The 16,617-nt window shown below is 46.6% G+C and overlaps 1 protein-coding gene across 1 annotated transcript; it reads right to left on the bottom strand.

Annotated features, from left to right (window-relative positions):
• Positions 1-12,394: 12,394 nt before the first annotated feature.
• TOB1 (transducer of ERBB2, 1) lies at positions 12,395-16,582 on the bottom strand. Its single transcript, XM_042833000.1, has 2 exons — positions 16,449-16,582; positions 12,395-14,332 (listed from the first exon to the last, which is right to left on the bottom strand). Exon 2 carries the CDS (start codon positions 14,196-14,198, stop codon positions 13,221-13,223), a length of 978 nt encoding a protein of 325 aa, XP_042688934.1. The 5' UTR covers positions 14,199-14,332; positions 16,449-16,582; the 3' UTR covers positions 12,395-13,220.
• Between the last annotated feature and the right edge of the window lie 35 nt (positions 16,583-16,617).

The raw sequence follows: 16,617 nt of genomic DNA, 5'->3' as shown, positions 1-16,617 counted from the left end.
CAGATGTCAGCAGGGCAAAGAGATGCTGCAGAGCTTTCCTTGAAGCCACTACAGGGATGATTCGGCTTGGTGGAGCTGACGTCGATTTCTGTAAGGCTCCAGGGGAAATTCTCACCCTGAAAGGTTAAGGCAACGAGGCTGCCTTGCAGCAAGACGAGAGGCAGTCTACTGAGTCCAGGACTGGTTAACACAGGACAGGGGTGAGAACAGAAGGTCAGCTTTTCATCGGGGAATCCATCGGCGGTGCCCCACGGAGCCTTGCATGGTGGCCAGGGCTGCTTCATGTGAGTGGTTGGGAAAAGGGACTGGAGAGGCTGGTTACCAGCTCTGCTGCTGTACAAGATATTTGGGGCTGCAAAAAGGGAAGCTGGCTGCAAGGACACTGCATGATAAGCTGCAGGATATCGTAATACCCGGCAGCAGGATGACAGAACAGCAGATGAAATAGAATATTGCTTAATAATCTACACTGGGTGGAAAAATCAGTCCTAATTGCACTGCTGTGATACCTTCAAGCAAGCTATCCTCGTCTGAGACCTGGCTGATCCATCATCAAATTCGGGACTGAGTTTCCCCAGATTTGCCGCTCTCTGTATTCCGGGTCCCCACCTCAGCACACAGGGCAGAGCCCACAGGAATGTAATTACAGGAGCCAAACCCGAGCAGCTGCTCCCACCGCGCCCCGGCGAGCGGCACCCGGCTCTCGCACAGCCACCTTTTCCCATCTGCGCGCTACTTGTGGCTCAGAGTGAAAACTCCTCACGTCCCGGCTCCGAGGTGACGCCGCAAACCGGGAGCCGCGGCTGCTCCCCGGCCGGACGCGAGATGGCGCGCGGGATCGCGCTGCGGGATCGCTGCCTGCAGCCCCGGCCGACGCTTCCCGGGGTGAAAGGTCCTCCCCCGTTGGGGTCAGTTGGCCTCGCCCTGCTGAATTTAACTGTTCCGCAGAAGCTTTGCCGTGTAATTCAGAGTTTCCGAGGGGAAAGCAGACCCCACGGAGCTGGGTCACGTCGCTGCTTCCGTCCCTGGCTGCCTGGAGATACAGCTGGATGGACTGAGGCTTATCGGGGAAAATGGATGTGGTCAGGATGTGATAAGGCAATCAAATCCATCTCCAGAGCTGCAAGAAAAGGACGCAATGTATAATTTATTTGGCACTTTTCGTCTCCCTGTTTGCAGATTGCTTGGTTTCTAAATATATTTGTCCAGTTATTCAAAATTACTCATGGATCTCTTCAGTGAGTAATACTTGACCTGCAGATCATCCAGAAAGTGAATATTGCAATCAGACTCTCAGTTTCTGCTGTTGTTTCTTGTAGCTAACAGATGTATGCGACTTAGGTAATCAACTCAGGAGGAAACTCCAATTTGATTATAATGTTTGCAGTTCAGTTTCCACTGTGCCCGCTCAAGAAGTCACCTGGTCAGGAGATGGCCAAAAGGATCTCATCTCTGGCACAAAGCAAGGGCTGCCTTTTCCGCTCACTACAGACACAGAGCTGCTGCAGGGGGAGGCTGAGTGCAGCCTCATGGACCCGCAGAGTCATGGCCAACGCACAAAGACTGAGCGCCAAAAGGTAACGGCTTTCCACTTCCACAGGTGCAAAATGAGACTTACACCAAAGGTATCCTCATCACCAAGGTCTCTGATAACTCTTTCTCCAGGAAGAGACATTAAATTGGAAAAGACCTTCACATCGCTTCCTCAGGCAGCCCGTCCCAGGGCCTCCCCGCTCTCTCATTAAGTTCTTCCTAACGCCCAATCTAAACCTCCCTCATCACAACTTGAGACTGCTTCCTCACATCCAATCTCTTGCACCTGCCTGAATCAACCCTTGGGTGCTTCAGTTCTTCTTCCGATTTGCCATCAGACTGCAGAGGCCTGCAGGGACCCCAGCGTTAAGCTGCTCTTTGCCCCCACCAGCATTAAATGCATTCTCTTATTCCCATTTTCGTTTGTGAATGGAAGTTTAAGGTCTCACTTAATCACATAATCTCCAAAGCAGGAGCTTTAGGAGATCCGTCAGCCACGGCAAAGCTCACACTACTGCACCAGGGTCAGAAAGAGCAGTGTTGCCATCTAGGGACTTGCTGCGAGCTTTAAAAAAGAGAGAGGTTTCTTTGGATGAGATGCTTCAATTATTCCATAGGAGTAGTGGAGTTTGCTTGCTCACTGTGGGTGTGCTGGAGAGGAAGGGGGTTTTGCAAAATGGCCTTTTAGGCTTGGCTTTTGTTTTCCTGCCATGTGAGGAGCCCTGCCCCATGTGCATGCAGGAAGCCCGCAGCCAGCAGCTGCTCCACCGCAATCTCAGCTCCAGGACTGCAGCCATCCCCACACCCACTGCGCCTGTTGCTCACTGATGCTGCTCTCCATGTTTACTGAAAGTAATTTTTCAGTGGAAGAAAATGGAAGGAGGATTTGCTGCTTCTGCCCCGGCAGGAGGGTTTACACACGAGCAAATGGTTTGTAACAAATGCAGTGTAAGATCGATGGAGCTGCTCCTCTGTTCACAAATTGTTCACTGTCCATGGGCTTCAAGATGAAGAAAATTTTCCCTTGTTTTGTAGAACACACACACATACACGTTTTCTCATTACTATTATTTATGTATGCATTCACTGAAAAAAAAACCAACACTCCTGAGAACACCTTTTGCAGAATTATTTTGGCTCGCCTCTTGTTACAGTTGTAATCTGGAGAGAGGACAAGTGTCAGGTATTTTTTTCCCCCATTTCTCCCTTCTTTTTTGTTTTTTTTGTAATTGTCCTATGAGCCTTCTGTCACGGGTTTGAGCCTTTGGGCACTGGGAGGTCATAAGATTTTGGCCCACCTTTCCCTGTGCAGTGAGTGTGGCGTGGAGCTGCTCCCGAGTGGTGCTGGGGTAGCACAGCTCCTCCTGCCTCACTCCACCAAAGCCCCGGGTTCTTCACAGGGAGCCCTAAAACCTCCGGTTCTCCATGAAGCTCTGAAAACAACCCCCCACACCACGGCATGCTGCAGGCTGAAGCCCTTGTGTATTTCTACTGCTGGGGTGGTTTTGTTTCCTGGATAAAGCTCTCTTTTCCTATTTCCACAGCTGGAATGGAAAGGTACTGCCGTGCCCTTAGCAGCTGTGCTGCTGTGTGTGGGACGTGAAGCCCCCCCAGCCCAGGTAAGTGAGGCCGCTCCAAGCCCAGCTCCTGCCCTATCTGCGTCCTGCAGGAGTCAAAAGCCCCATGAAACATGCATTGCTGCAGCCTGCCTAACAAAACCTAGCAGTTCATTAAAAAGAAGGAAAATATTATATTTTTGCCCTGAAGATCCAGGCAGTGCCAGGTGCTAAGTAGGTCACTATTCAAATCCCTGTCTTTGTTCCAGATGTGGGCATGTGTGCATACTCTACATATTGATTTGTGCAAACCATGTAACATACACAGAACTCATTGGCCTGTGAGCTCAGCAAACACACAATTGCTCTGCAAATCCATCGCTGGTGGCAGCAGTTGGGTTGCTTGCTCAAATAAATGCATTTGCAAACTCTTCTGGGCCTGCTTTAAAAACACCAGTTTGTTTGCATGGTGCAGTGCAGCCAGCTCTGCTCCACAGCCCTACAGCCTCGAGCTCAGGTGCTTTCAGGTTTGCATACAGCAATTCTGAACACAAGCGCATTTTTGCAAACATAACTACCAAAAAAAAAAACATAAAAATCTCTTTTGATTCGTAATTTATGAGCAACTCATTGTTTTGCAAAGCAGGAGCTGATGTGGCACCCTTAGCTTGTGCAGGTTGGTTACCTGCTCAGCACCTCCCGGCTTGCCCCACAGAGCAGATCCATGCCATCTTGTTCTCCCCACACGGATTTGTGCTGCCATCTTGTACACCCCATTCAGATTCATGCTGCCATCTTGTTCTCCCAACAGCTGCTTCTGTGTCCTCCTGCTCCACCAGCGCCCTGTAAAACAGCCCCACGAAGCAGCCATCCCCAGTTTAAGCCCATCCTAATCAATCAGAGGTTGTTGTATGGGTCAAAGAGCGAACGACCCGCCTGTCTTTTTCCAGCCTGCCCAGATACACACCGTGATGGGGAAGGCTGGGAATCTGATACGGGCTGCAGCCCAGCAGTGCTCATGGGGAGGGAAGCGGCGGCTCCGGGTGAGGATATCTGCAGCAGTTATATGACTAATCCCGACATCTACGGATGTTTTCCCCTGCGCCTGTAAGAGTTATGTGATCCTAAGCTTCCTCGAGGAAAACAAGCCCATTCTGTCTTGATGAGTAAGTGCTAGCAGAAAGCAAGTATATTTTTCCATATCTGATGAGAGACCAACATGTCCAAGAGAACAGTGCCCCACGGAAAAGCTCACCAAAGCCACTGAAAGCTGGGCACCTGAGAACAGCTAGGTGCTCCCAAAAAGCAGCTGGGAGCCAGAAAAGCAGGAGCCCTTCTCCTGGTCCTTTGCTCAGGCCAGCATAACCCGGGGACTGGGAAGGGCAAACAGGTGTTAAATGTCCCTGGGGCTCCTCGGAAAATAGGCAATGTCAAAGCTCCAGCTCCGAGTGCTTTGGGAAAGTCACACCAAGGGTTCATGGTCCCCATCTCCACCTCCACGCTGCTCGCTTCCTGATTTCACTGGGAAGATATTCAAGTACGCAGAGTTCATTTGTGCTGGCAGCAAAACTCCAAACCCAGAGATCTCCGACCAATGTACAATGCAATGTACACAGAGCACATTACCCACAGCCCACACGTGGTGAGGAAAAGTGTCACTGGTGGCTAAAGGCAGAAACACCTCACATGGTGAAGGTTTCCCCCTCTGGACCGCCCTGGAGCATGGTTTCCTCCTCCCGTGCTGAGCTGCAGTGATGGAGCATCATCTTCTCAGTAAGTGTGGGTATTCTTAGACTAATAGGTTCCACAAATTGTTTGTAAAGGAGCTTGCTTTGCCTGAAGCACCTACTTCTTCTCAAGCCTCCTGTGATGCAGTGTAAACCAGGTTGCTAATAAAAATGTCTTTAATTTGCTTCCTGAAAACAGCTGACAAAATACACGGTTTATTTGGGAGTGTCTGTACACTCTTCTATTTCTGTCCTTTTTATTCAACCTCAGAGAGCAGCAAAGGGAACTGTGAGTACAGAGAGAGCCAGCCCTGCCCTGAAGAGATTACAGTCTCAATCAGATAATGCACTGCAAATTATACGTGGTGAGGCAGAGACCTCAGACAAGCTGAGTGGGGAGTAGGCTTGGTTTGGGAAGGAAACTGGGAAAAATAAATTTTAAGAACGACTTTGCAGGAAAGTAGAATGAAAAACTGAGAAAAGGATCTAGGGATATCAAATGGATGAGAGAGGTTGTACTGCAGAACACTGAAAAAAACCTGAATAGTGAAGATGAGATCTAGAGCCTACATTTCACTTACTTTGGGCACCAAATTTCACATGGTGCTTACACTTCTGTTAACTGGACTAACATTACCTCCACTAACTCATCAAGGTTATGCCTTTGTAGGCTCAGCTGAGCAGGAATAGGGACAATGGTGCAGCACCTGTTGTAGGAAGGACAGTGCCAGATGTAAGTGAACAAGGGCAGGGAGCCGGGACATCATTCATTAGGGCAGCTGGCACACTTGGAAAAACTAGACATGCTTTCAGGCACATCAGGCTTCCTTGGGTCTGAAATAGAAGCAATAACCTTAGAGCTAAATACAGGTTGAGAATAATTGTTCTGAGTTAGACTTCATTATATTAATGAATTAGGCAATTTGGGAGAAAGAACGATTGGTTCCTGTTGATCAAAGGGAGGATACTCGCCAGAGGACAGCTGATAATGTCATTTATGGCACGGAGTGGGGGCGAGAGAGATGAGAATAATTATTGCCTTGGAATGACTGGCAATAGCAAAAATTATAGTGTAATATGCAAGCAGTATCTGTGTGATTTTTATATCCTAGAGTCAGGAATTCTAGTACTCAGATGTCTTTTGAAGTTCTGGAGAGCTTCCTTAAAGGTTAGGAGTGAGAGGTCAGAGACCCGGTGGCTGATCTGTCTCTGTGTGTTTCTGTCCTTTCCCATTTTGTAGGAGCCAGTTTGGGTTGGTTACCAACCGCTGGATCTGCACAGCAGTACAGGAGAGCAGCAGACAGAAGGGCGGCGGTGGCCCCAGTCACTCAGTGTCCCTCAGAGATCTGATTCAGTTTAGCAGCTGCGATTAACTGCCAGCACTCATGAGTTCATCCACATCCATTCTGTGAGCCCGTGACTTCCTATGGATCTAAACTTTCACTTAACAATGAAGTCTTTTTGTAGCATTGCATAGAACAGCTTGACGTTTCTCAAATTTATTTACATTTATACCCAGAAGATGAGCTGATGTGGTGCAAGGTTGATTATTATTTATAGTCAGCTCATAACTCCTAAAATACGCTTGGAGGCCTGGATTGGAGCTTCTCCAGTGACTCGGTTTGACAACACTGACAGAAGTCTTTAAGGACAGCACTGTAACTTTCTAGAAGACCCAAATCGAGAACATCGTTCTGTATTGTGCAAGAATGAAATTCAATTGTTCTCAACTAAAATATGATCTCTGGCTCAAAGCAGTTAATCGCTACACCATGGGATTCACAGAGCACCTGCAGGGCAGGTAACTGCCCCAGGCATTAACGTTTTCAACTGAATCAGGAAGATCTGCACTCTTCCCACTAAACTGCCAAACTGAGGTGCTCTTTACACCTGGCCAATACTGAGAGATGCAGACGGACTGAGAACCTGTTGGCTTCAGAAATAAGCTGCAGACATAAGCTACAGCATCTGAGAGTCGGCAGGGAGCTAAAGCTCAGCTGTGGCTCAGAAGTACAGAAAACACTTCTGGCAAGGCTGAATCAATCTGCTGCAGACTGCCCAGAGTTCACAGCCAGCAGCAGAACCCGGTCGCCCCGTCTCTGTGCTTGCGTGCAGGATGCTTAACATTATGGTCTATTGAAAATCAAAGGGGAATTTGTTTTAGTTTGTAAAATCTGTATGCAAGCCTAATTTTGACCAGCAGCAACTTCAGTGAGTAGGCTGGTGTAACATTTTCACATGATTTGTACTGGAGGAATATATACTTCTATATCTATAGAAACACCCACAGAAATTCTTTTAAAGAATCACAATAGTTGGAATGTGAGATCTCACAGCTCTTGAGGCTCTCTGCTCCAATGGTGGGTGAACCAAACTCCAGAGCATGGACAATGAGAATTAAGTGTTTTACTTGTATACGCATGCCTTACTTCTAAATGGAAGGTCACATACCTTAACTGAACTGTACAACAGAGAAGACTCAGCTAAAGGCAGTAGAACTGGGGGAGTGACAGGTCAACCTCAGATGCTCCTGTGGCACACAGAAATCGGATAAAGTTCAGCAGAATTGACAACAAAAAGGCAGCGATAGCCAGCAAACATCTAACTTGAATTTCAATGGTGACAGAGAAGGAAACCAGCACAGAAAAGGGCAATGACTCACCCAGAGTCAGAACTGAAATGCGGGTGCCCAAATTGTCATCCGTTGTACCACATTCCTCACTGAGCTGCCACCTCTTGTTCCCACCGACAGGACTAAACCTCCCAGGCTGTTGTATTGTTGGGCACAGCTGTCCAAGCAGCAATTTCACCCAGTTTAATAAGACTGCAAGAATGGAATGTAATTAACTGTATTCTGACATTCAGTAGTTCCTTATGCTGTATTTTTATATAGTGAAGTGGAGCCAGCCCAGGGGAGCTCAGTGCATGCATTGTACCCGAGTGACTGGAAGGGATGGAGCCAGGATCTCCTCCTTTGCAGCCCTCATCTAAGTGCTGGCAGTGGAGGTAAGGGGATCTCACTGGAGATACCTGCATACCTGAAGCCTTCCAAAGGCAAGCAGTTTTTCTTCCTCTGTTTCTGCATCCAGGGCTGCTGCAGTTGGGCTTGTCCTCATTTGCTGCAGCCTAGGATTGTGCCCCTCTCTACTGCTGCTGCACTTTCCATCACATTGCAGGAATTATTATATTCTGACAAGGAAAAAAGGTGGGTTTCCAGGGTTGTTCTCAATTGCATTAATCTTATTGCTATCACCCTCTCAAAGAAGCTTCTCCAAGAAGGTACTAAACCATAATTAAGGCACTGCATTCCCAGAGATCTCTTTTGTTTTATGCTATGGGTAATCTTTAAGCTAAGGGGAACACGGAATGCAGCTCAATGAGCTCCATGAGGGCACGGGGCTGACAGCCTGTTTGAACGTAATGGTGCCTCTGCTCTCAGAGGAGCAGAGGATCTCTGATTTTAGGCCTCTGAAGCGCTCAATTACCGAATAAAAACTACAGAAAGTTCCCTCAAAACTGCAGCCACCGATGTTACGGATTGTTTTCAACAAACAAAAGATGACAGAATAAAGGATGGGGGTAGGGGACGTCTGCACTGTATGCCAAGGTTTTTCTAAAAATATTTTACACCTGCTATTCGTTGCGCACACTGCTCATATTTTTTCTGTGAGGTAAAGAACTCGCAGTGCCAAGGAGAACATGGTTTATGTTCCTGAAGCCTTAATGCTTTTTCCCTTCTGCGAGGTGAAACTCCTTACTACCTTCACTAAAATAAAGCCAAGAGGACAAAAGTCACACATACGCTGCCACAGTAACAGTTTAACCATGCCTCTCACAGAGCTTTGGAAACAGTCCCTTCAGCAGGATTTTACTGCTCTGGCACTTCAATTTAGCAAACTTTTTATGCAGCTCATGAGAGGAACGGAGCCAACTCTGTACACTCAATTTAAATCAACTTGCTGATGGTAGAAAAAAGAATGCTGAACCGTCGGTTTGCTTCATCTGCTCCAAAACTACCAACACAAACTCTGGGGTATTTATTACTGAAAGTTAATAGAACAGTCTGGGGCACGAGCTCAGTGAATGAACTCTGGTTTGATCCCATGCCGGCTGAAAGAGCTGATTTAACAACTAGTTGTTTGGTTACTTGATATTTCCGAAGCACAGCAGGACGGTTTGCTGTCGCAGGCCGCTGTGTTTGTGGTGCAGGGGAGCACAGAGCCGTGCTGCTGCTGGGCGAGCATCTGCCTGTGGCCTGCAGCAAGATGGTACCAGCGATGCTCCAGAGCCTGCTGATTTTGCACGGTGAAGAGCAGGGAATGATCCTTTTGTGACTGGAACTACAGTTTGTGTAAGTTGTGACTGTTTGCTTGAAGCTGAGAGAACCACAAAAACCTGCACTCACCGAGACTGCAATGCCAGGCCAGCCCATGGCCTCTGGGTTCACTGCTGCAGGTGGAATGTGAAGAACATGGCGTGGCAATGAAGCACGATGCGCTGTGAACTTGACCTGTGAACCGGCTCTCCCTCATGAAAACAATCACATCATTTAATTTCGGCTACTACATCGAGATCCAGAGTGAGTTCTGTCATTCGTCCACACAACAAATGCAGCCCAGACCGTAGCTGTCAAGCCCTCCCTGCCCCGCCGTGCCAAGCAGACCCTGAACTCAATTTCACTGATTCCCCCATTACAATGTTCGAAAGTAATCAACTTGTGCTGAACTGAGTCAGCCTTACAAATGAACGTGCGGCCACCCCTTGTCAATGGCCACACCAATGCTCGAACACTAACCTTGTTTTAATGTAGCATGATTGTTTAAAAAATCTTAAATGGAAAAGCAAATCAGTACAACCTTCAGTGCAGTTATAACTGTGTCTTCGTAGGGTAGCAGGCATGGCTTAGGTCTGTCAAATCCCACAAATCTGGCAGATTTAATAATTATTATTTTAGGTTTTGCGCCCCGTTTAATTAAGAGAGGAAGAATGGACATTTTAACAAATTAACCGGACAGTGGGAGAAAACAAACCCCGGTAACTACTGATTTTGACATTTTATAAAACCAGCAGAAATACCTTGAAAATTCTGCCTTGCATGTTTGAAGAGATCTACACAAAAGGTAGGTGTGAGCAGTAACTGCTGGAGGAGGGAGCTGTGCTGCCGTAAACGTGGGCCTGCAGCCGCTCTGACACTGACATGGCTGCAGTCAGGTCTGGTTCTGGTTCAGAAGTGAAGCAGAACACTGTTGCTACCTCAGATCGTTGTAGGGATCGGTTTTTGAAACTCGTGCTGCAGACTCTGAGCGAAGAGACAGGATGCGCTATGGGAGACGCGTACTTACAGCATCGCCTCTTCTTCACTGCAAATAAAAGACATCTTCTGAGGTTTAACTGGCACCTGCAATTGTAAGGAAGCAAACTGCATGCTCACAAGAGAAAACACAAGAGAACTCGCACAACTGAGCAATGCTTCCTTCTTTCACCTTCACTCCATTGAGGCCCTTTCTCTGAAAGCCAATGCGCTTACCTGAGAGCACGGCTGCAGGAACAGAACACTGGGTGCATGCAAATCAAACGAGACTGACTGGGCACTCATTGAGAACAGTATGCTGCAAAGTCCATGTTTGAGCTAACAAGTTCAGCACTAAGCTTTAGTAAAAGATGATAAATGGATGAAGTGGACTGAACAGAAAACAGTAAAAGCTTTAATTTCTAGAAGGAGAAGGAGAACACATTAAAAATGTTATTTGCATTCTACAAGAACACCAAATGCTTTTTCTCCAGATTGTCTCCTTGCAAAGCACCATAAACAACCCAAGAAGGACAAAAACCTGCTTGTTAAGATCTGCTTTATATTACGAGGTGCTGCTGTATGCAGTCACATAAAAAATAATAAGCATCTTTTTTTTCCAGAGTTTTCTCCCAGCAACAACTGCCTTCATTGCAGAGCTGGTGATGGTGACAGTGAACAAATCAGAAGGGAAAGAGGGTAGTACTGCTGGATGGCCTTTAAAACAAATGATCTTAGCTTATTATCACAGGAATATAATTACAGAACACAGCCTCCACCATCACAGCTGCTCAACCTCTTTGCCAGGTTAGCGATTACTACACTGTGATTACTAAACTTATAGGAGCCTTAAACTTTAGCCATATAAACAGAGTAACACACAAATCAAACATTCTGCATGTTTCAGTATTTTTAAAAATTACACACGGCTCAGGGGCCTTTTAGAAGCAAAAGCACACACTTAAAATTAGTGATAACGCTTTTAAGTACAGCTCTGCCCACTGATGTGCCGTCAGAGAAAAGATAAACCAGATGGCAAACTCAATAAAAAGCAGCAGACAGATGAATGCCTAAAAAAACGTTCACTCCACTATTGCTTTGGAATTGGTTGTCATGGCATTACAAATTGACAGCACGGTCAGCCTCACACCTCCAACCCATCCATTTGCTAGAGCAATACTTCTCACAGCTTCACTCTGGCCAAAGCAAAGACCTCAGTGCTGTAGAAAGACGCTCCTCCTCACAGCCAGGTTATTTCCACCAAATCTCTGTTCGACTCCCACCAAACTGGGTGGGTGTGTGTGTGGCACAGGGCTGGCGCTGGGACAACTCACGCCTTTCACAAAAGCAAGTGCATCAGACAAGCAAAGGATGATCTGCATTCTCAAACACCGATTTCAGAACCGTAAAGTTCAGGCAATTTTAATACCGTGCTCCTTTTGTAGCTCAGAATTCCTTGCTGTGAGCCAAAGCACAACCCACTGAGCACACATCTTCTCTTCGTACAACTGGAACTGGGATGGAAAACAAGTTGCTGGTTAAGAGTTCGGCATTAAGTAAGCAAGTTTCTCTTCCCCATGACAACATCTGTTAGCAAGGAACAGCATTTGTCAAGAAGACAGAAAAGAGAAAGGGATGCCATGGAAAATCTGGTTTTTGTCACCTTCTGAGTTCTTTGTCCTCCCACTCACGTTCATGTTTTGAAAACCTATGAAGTTCAAGTTGGTGAAATCCACTAGAACAAAAACCTTAGATTGCCACACTCTAGTTGCATTACATTTCTCATTTTAATAGAGGCATATAAGATGGAAGTTTACAATGAGCGCAGTAACCGTACATCAGCACTTCTATTCAGCTGAGCTTCTGAGTTACTCATCCCCGGTACAGAACCAGAACGCTGATGCATTGTCTGGGACCTGCCGAGATAATAGCTCAAATCCACTGCTTACACAGAAAGCGAGCTTCACTGAATCACCTGAGCACCTTCCAGACAGCTCACATCGCGCAGCAACTCCGCACTCACCCCGCTCGTAGCCTGAACTCTCAAGGCAAAAACAACTCACCGCCTTTTGACTTCAGCAAGCCACAGAAAACAAGCAAACATTCGCTCAGTGGCAGGCAAGCAGTTCATCAAGCAGCGCTGCCAGGAGCGTCTCAGGATGCAACCATCACTGTGGTGCACCAACGTGGAGCCCCTCCATCGCTCCTTGTGCTGCACCCAGCCGCTCTGCTGCACGAGGAGCGCTGCGACCTTCGGCACAGCGGCAGCACAGACCACAGCAGCCGAGTAATTTTAAAGGATTTTAATACAAACTTAATATAAACTATTTCAGTCCCTCTTAACATGTAAGACACTGACTCAAAATACTTTTATACCTTTTTTCAAGTATTGCACAATGTAGGTACAAAATTAATATTTACGATTACATTTTCTTCCATAATATATAGCAAAAATCTTTAAACTTTTAACAGAAAATACAATTTGTGTTTCCTTTGAAAAAAGCAAATATTTCGTACATTTTTGATTCCACCACTAAGGAATATTCTGTACACAACTTTTTATATTTTTTTAGAATCGATGTCTTTAAGATGGATATCTTACAATTTCAGTAAAAAAAATACAACATGAAGCTGCTGCAGCTGTCACAGATCACTGTAGTAAAAAGATATAAATGCAATACCATGTTGTAGAAACAATATATATACTCTGATATTTTACAAACTTTGTACTAAATTAAATTATACAATTAGAAAAAGACCAATAAACCCACTTACTAGTGCCAATTTTTTAATATATATATACATATGTTTGCGTGCATATATATATATACACACAAAAAATTAGCCATGTCCTTGCTATATCTTAAATACTGTAAGAGGCCATATTTTGAGAGTATATTTTTTAATGTACAGTCAGTATAAAATAATTTTGTGCTTGGTTGGCAAATGAAAAAATGATGCATGTTGTATTTCTCTAACCAAGCTTGAATGTATTCATACTACAAGCCTTAAAAAAAAAAATATCTCAAGAGGTGGAAAAAAAGATACACCCTTGGGTACGTGCATTTTTACTTGTACAATAGTATTCACTTGGATGTCACTTCTGTTTTATTTTTAGTTAGCCATAACTGGCTGAAATTGCTGGTTAGAATACTGCATGTTGTTTAAACTAAAATTCAAGCCATCCACAAAAGACTTTTCATTTAGACCTCCATAGGCTGCAAACATATCAAAGGCATTACTGTACTGGAGAGGACTGAGGTTAAGGGGGCTGTCACCAGGAAACACGCTACCGGCGCTACCTTGACCCTGCATGTTGGGGAAAATAAACTCCTTTGCATTAGGAGAAAGGGCAGAAGTCTTCTGCTGTTGCTGCTGCTGCTGCTGATTGCCTAAGCCAAGCCCGTAGAGAGAGTGCATGGAGGAGGAAAGGGCTTTCTGCTTCAGCAGGTCATTGACATTCAAGCCAAGGTTGGTGGGAGAAGTGCGGGCGACCTTGTTGCTACGGCCGCTATTCTTCATTTTGGTCGAGCCAAACTTGGTGGCAGCAAATGTGGCAGTGGTGAAGGTTAAAGGCTGAGTGGAGCGGGGCATGAAAGTTGGGCTCACAGCAGCAGAGTGACCAAAGGGAGGAGAAGGAGAACTAGACACTGAAGATGCTGGGTCACTAATTGGCATGAACACCTGGGCCTCTGGGTTAAAGCTGTTCTTGATTTCCTTATCCAACTCACATCCATTTTCATTATCATCCACATAAAGCACTTTCACTGGTCCCTTTTCACCAATTTGGTATGAAACCTCAAACGGGTCAATCCAAACACTAAGATCCTGAGGCAAGTTGCCACGAACATCATCAATGTCCAAACCACTCTCTTTGGATGCTTGTTCTATGACCGGGTCCACTTTCTCCCCTATGTGTATACATCTAAACCCTGATCCTTTGTATGGCTTTTCTGGATACCAGTGCCCTTCATACTTCTTCTTAAGAAGTCTTTCAAGCTCTTCACCAAAAATGTTGACACGTCGTCTGGGAAGCTTATTGTACAAATATGAAATAATAAAATTGAGTGCTACTTGGATTTCAAGCTGCATAGCTGCTATGCCACAAAGGTGTAAGTCTGTTTCAAAACACGAAGAAAGTGTTCAAGATGCCACAGGGAAACAAAATTTCCTTCAAAGTGCTGATGCTAGTCGATTATTATCCTTCACCTTGAGTGCTCTTGTTCCTTTAAGAAAAAACAAAAGCAAACACATCCAAATAAGGAAAGATAAGATCAAGGTTCAAGGCCTATTCTTTCAGCTTCACTTTCTGCATAAAACAGGTTATGTTTTAAGTGAAAAAACCCACAAACTATTTATGCTTGTGCCTGCAAAAGCTGAGGGTGTCAGCTACGTTCGGTATGACTTACAAGCAGCCCTGCAGAAGATGCACCAGGCATGTGTTTACATACGCAACACGGGGCATTTCAAAATAACATGAGCTTGCAGTTTAGTTATTCACAAAGCAGCAAGTGTAATTCTTAAGACATCACAGGACTGCCAGGGCTGTCAAGGGTTCAATTACCAACCCGCACTCAGCTGATTTATAGTGCTCAGCTGCAAAATTCAGCACTGGACTATTAGTTTAGATTGAGCTCCTAGTTTGACGATCATTTATCACTTCAAAGTTTGCAAACACAATGGTCACACCGTAAGCTGCAGAGATACAGAAATATTTCCAGTTGCTTTAGAGAACTTCAGACAAGAACCGAAAGTATGCAACACATTTTAATTCCAAGGCAACCATCCGCACAGACTGGAATTATGCTGTGGACTACGCTGCACTGGTGAAGTTGCATCAAGCGAAGAGAAAATGTCCACTGTTCATAGACAACACTTCTTCCTTTCCTCAGAAGAGCTAAAATGATAATGCAGGCAATGCATACAAAATAGGTGCATCAATTTCCTGCACTGGGAATGGCAATGATCGTGAAATTAATTACTTATTTTTCCTACAAATTATTCCATTCCAAGTACACATACTGCATTTTCTATAGTCCAGATTTCAAAAAGCTACAGCCAACATCGGAGCCAACGGGGCTTTGCAGAGCTCCAGTAAAAAACAGTCGCCCTCCTCCTTCTCCAGGACTCCATTTTATATTTAATATAAAATATGGTTGTTGGTCCTTTAAAGGACAAAAGAGAAAACAGCCATGTGAAGTAAGAAAAGGGCAGAATGAGGTATCAGCACACAGTGCAAAGGAGGACCTGCAGAGCTCCAAAAGGGCGCCGAGCCCCCAGGGACACCTTGGCATACAAAGTTCCAATGAAACAAAACACGTCGATTTTATGAAACGACCAGCATGAATTTCAATTAAGGGTGTGCTTTTCTGCACTGCATCGCCAGGGATAAAATTCAGCGTGGCTGTCAGTAAAGATTAGAGAAATCAAAGTCAATATCAAAATCCCATTATAAAAAAAAAAAAAAAAAGCTTTGTATTTATGCTGTTGTTTCCTGCTCCGAATAATCTCCTTTAAAGGCTGGAACCCTATTTCCAAGCCACTCGCGCTCTCCCCAAGATGGTATGGGAATATGTGAAAGCCTGCACGATAAGGCGACCTTTAAACGTTTGCTGGATCAGCACTGGGTGGGGATAAGGAAAAGATCAAGGGCAAACAGAAGATATTTACAAAAGGGACACAATCGGTGCAGAAAAGCTGATTGGGTGGTTCAGAGGGACATTTAAAAATGATTTATTAATCCGTCTGTTCTGCTTCCCCGCCTCTGCGTCCCCTTAGGAAAGGAACGAGCCTTTCAGGGCGCACCGGGAAGCCAGCAGCCCCGCGGGCAGCGAGCGGTGCGGGGCCGGGCGGTGCGGGGCGGCAGCCCCAACTTCTGCCCCTGCTTAGAGGACAGCGCTCCGACGGCCCCGGGCCGCAGCGGCGTTACATAACAGGCGGCTGGGCTCATTAGATTTCTGCTCACAGCCCAGGGAGCTCCGGCGGCGGCGGTAGCAGGAGGAGGAAGGGCGCTTTCCAGGCCCATAAGGGAGAAAACGAAGCCAGGTGCGCGGCGCGAGGCCCGCTCCCCGCGGCACAGCCCGGAGCTCAGCGCGTCCTGCGGGCGCTCCGTCAGTCGGAACGCCGCTCCTCCCCGCCGAGCGCGGCCCCTCCCGGCCCCGCTCCGCGAGGCGCCCGTCGCCCTCCGCCCTCCCCGTCCCGCCGTGCCCCCCTCGCTCCCGGGCCGCCCCGGCTCCCGTCACCCCGAAGGGCCGCGCCCGCCGCAGCCCCCGCCGGCGCCCGGGCCTCCGGGGCCGCCCCGCCCTCAACGAGCGGCGCTCCACGAGCGGTACCGGTACTCACCCGGCGGGGCGCGGCGCGAACGATCCCGGCGGGCTGCGAGTGCCGGGGGCGGCGGGCTCAGCAGCCGGCCCCCATCTCCGAGAGCCGGCTGCCTCGGCGAGGACGGGAGGGGAAAGAGAGACGCAAAAAGAAAAAAAAAAAAAAAAAAAAAAAAAAAAAAAAAAAAAAA

Source organism: Centrocercus urophasianus, unplaced genomic scaffold, assembly GCF_019232065.1.
Source record: "Centrocercus urophasianus isolate 14NV4802_14NV808 unplaced genomic scaffold, USGS_Curo_1.0 seq_40, whole genome shotgun sequence".
Taxonomy (NCBI): Eukaryota; Metazoa; Chordata; class Aves; order Galliformes; family Phasianidae; genus Centrocercus; species Centrocercus urophasianus.
Note: the sequence above shows the minus strand (reverse complement) of the source record. Positions and strands in the feature narration are given on the sequence as shown.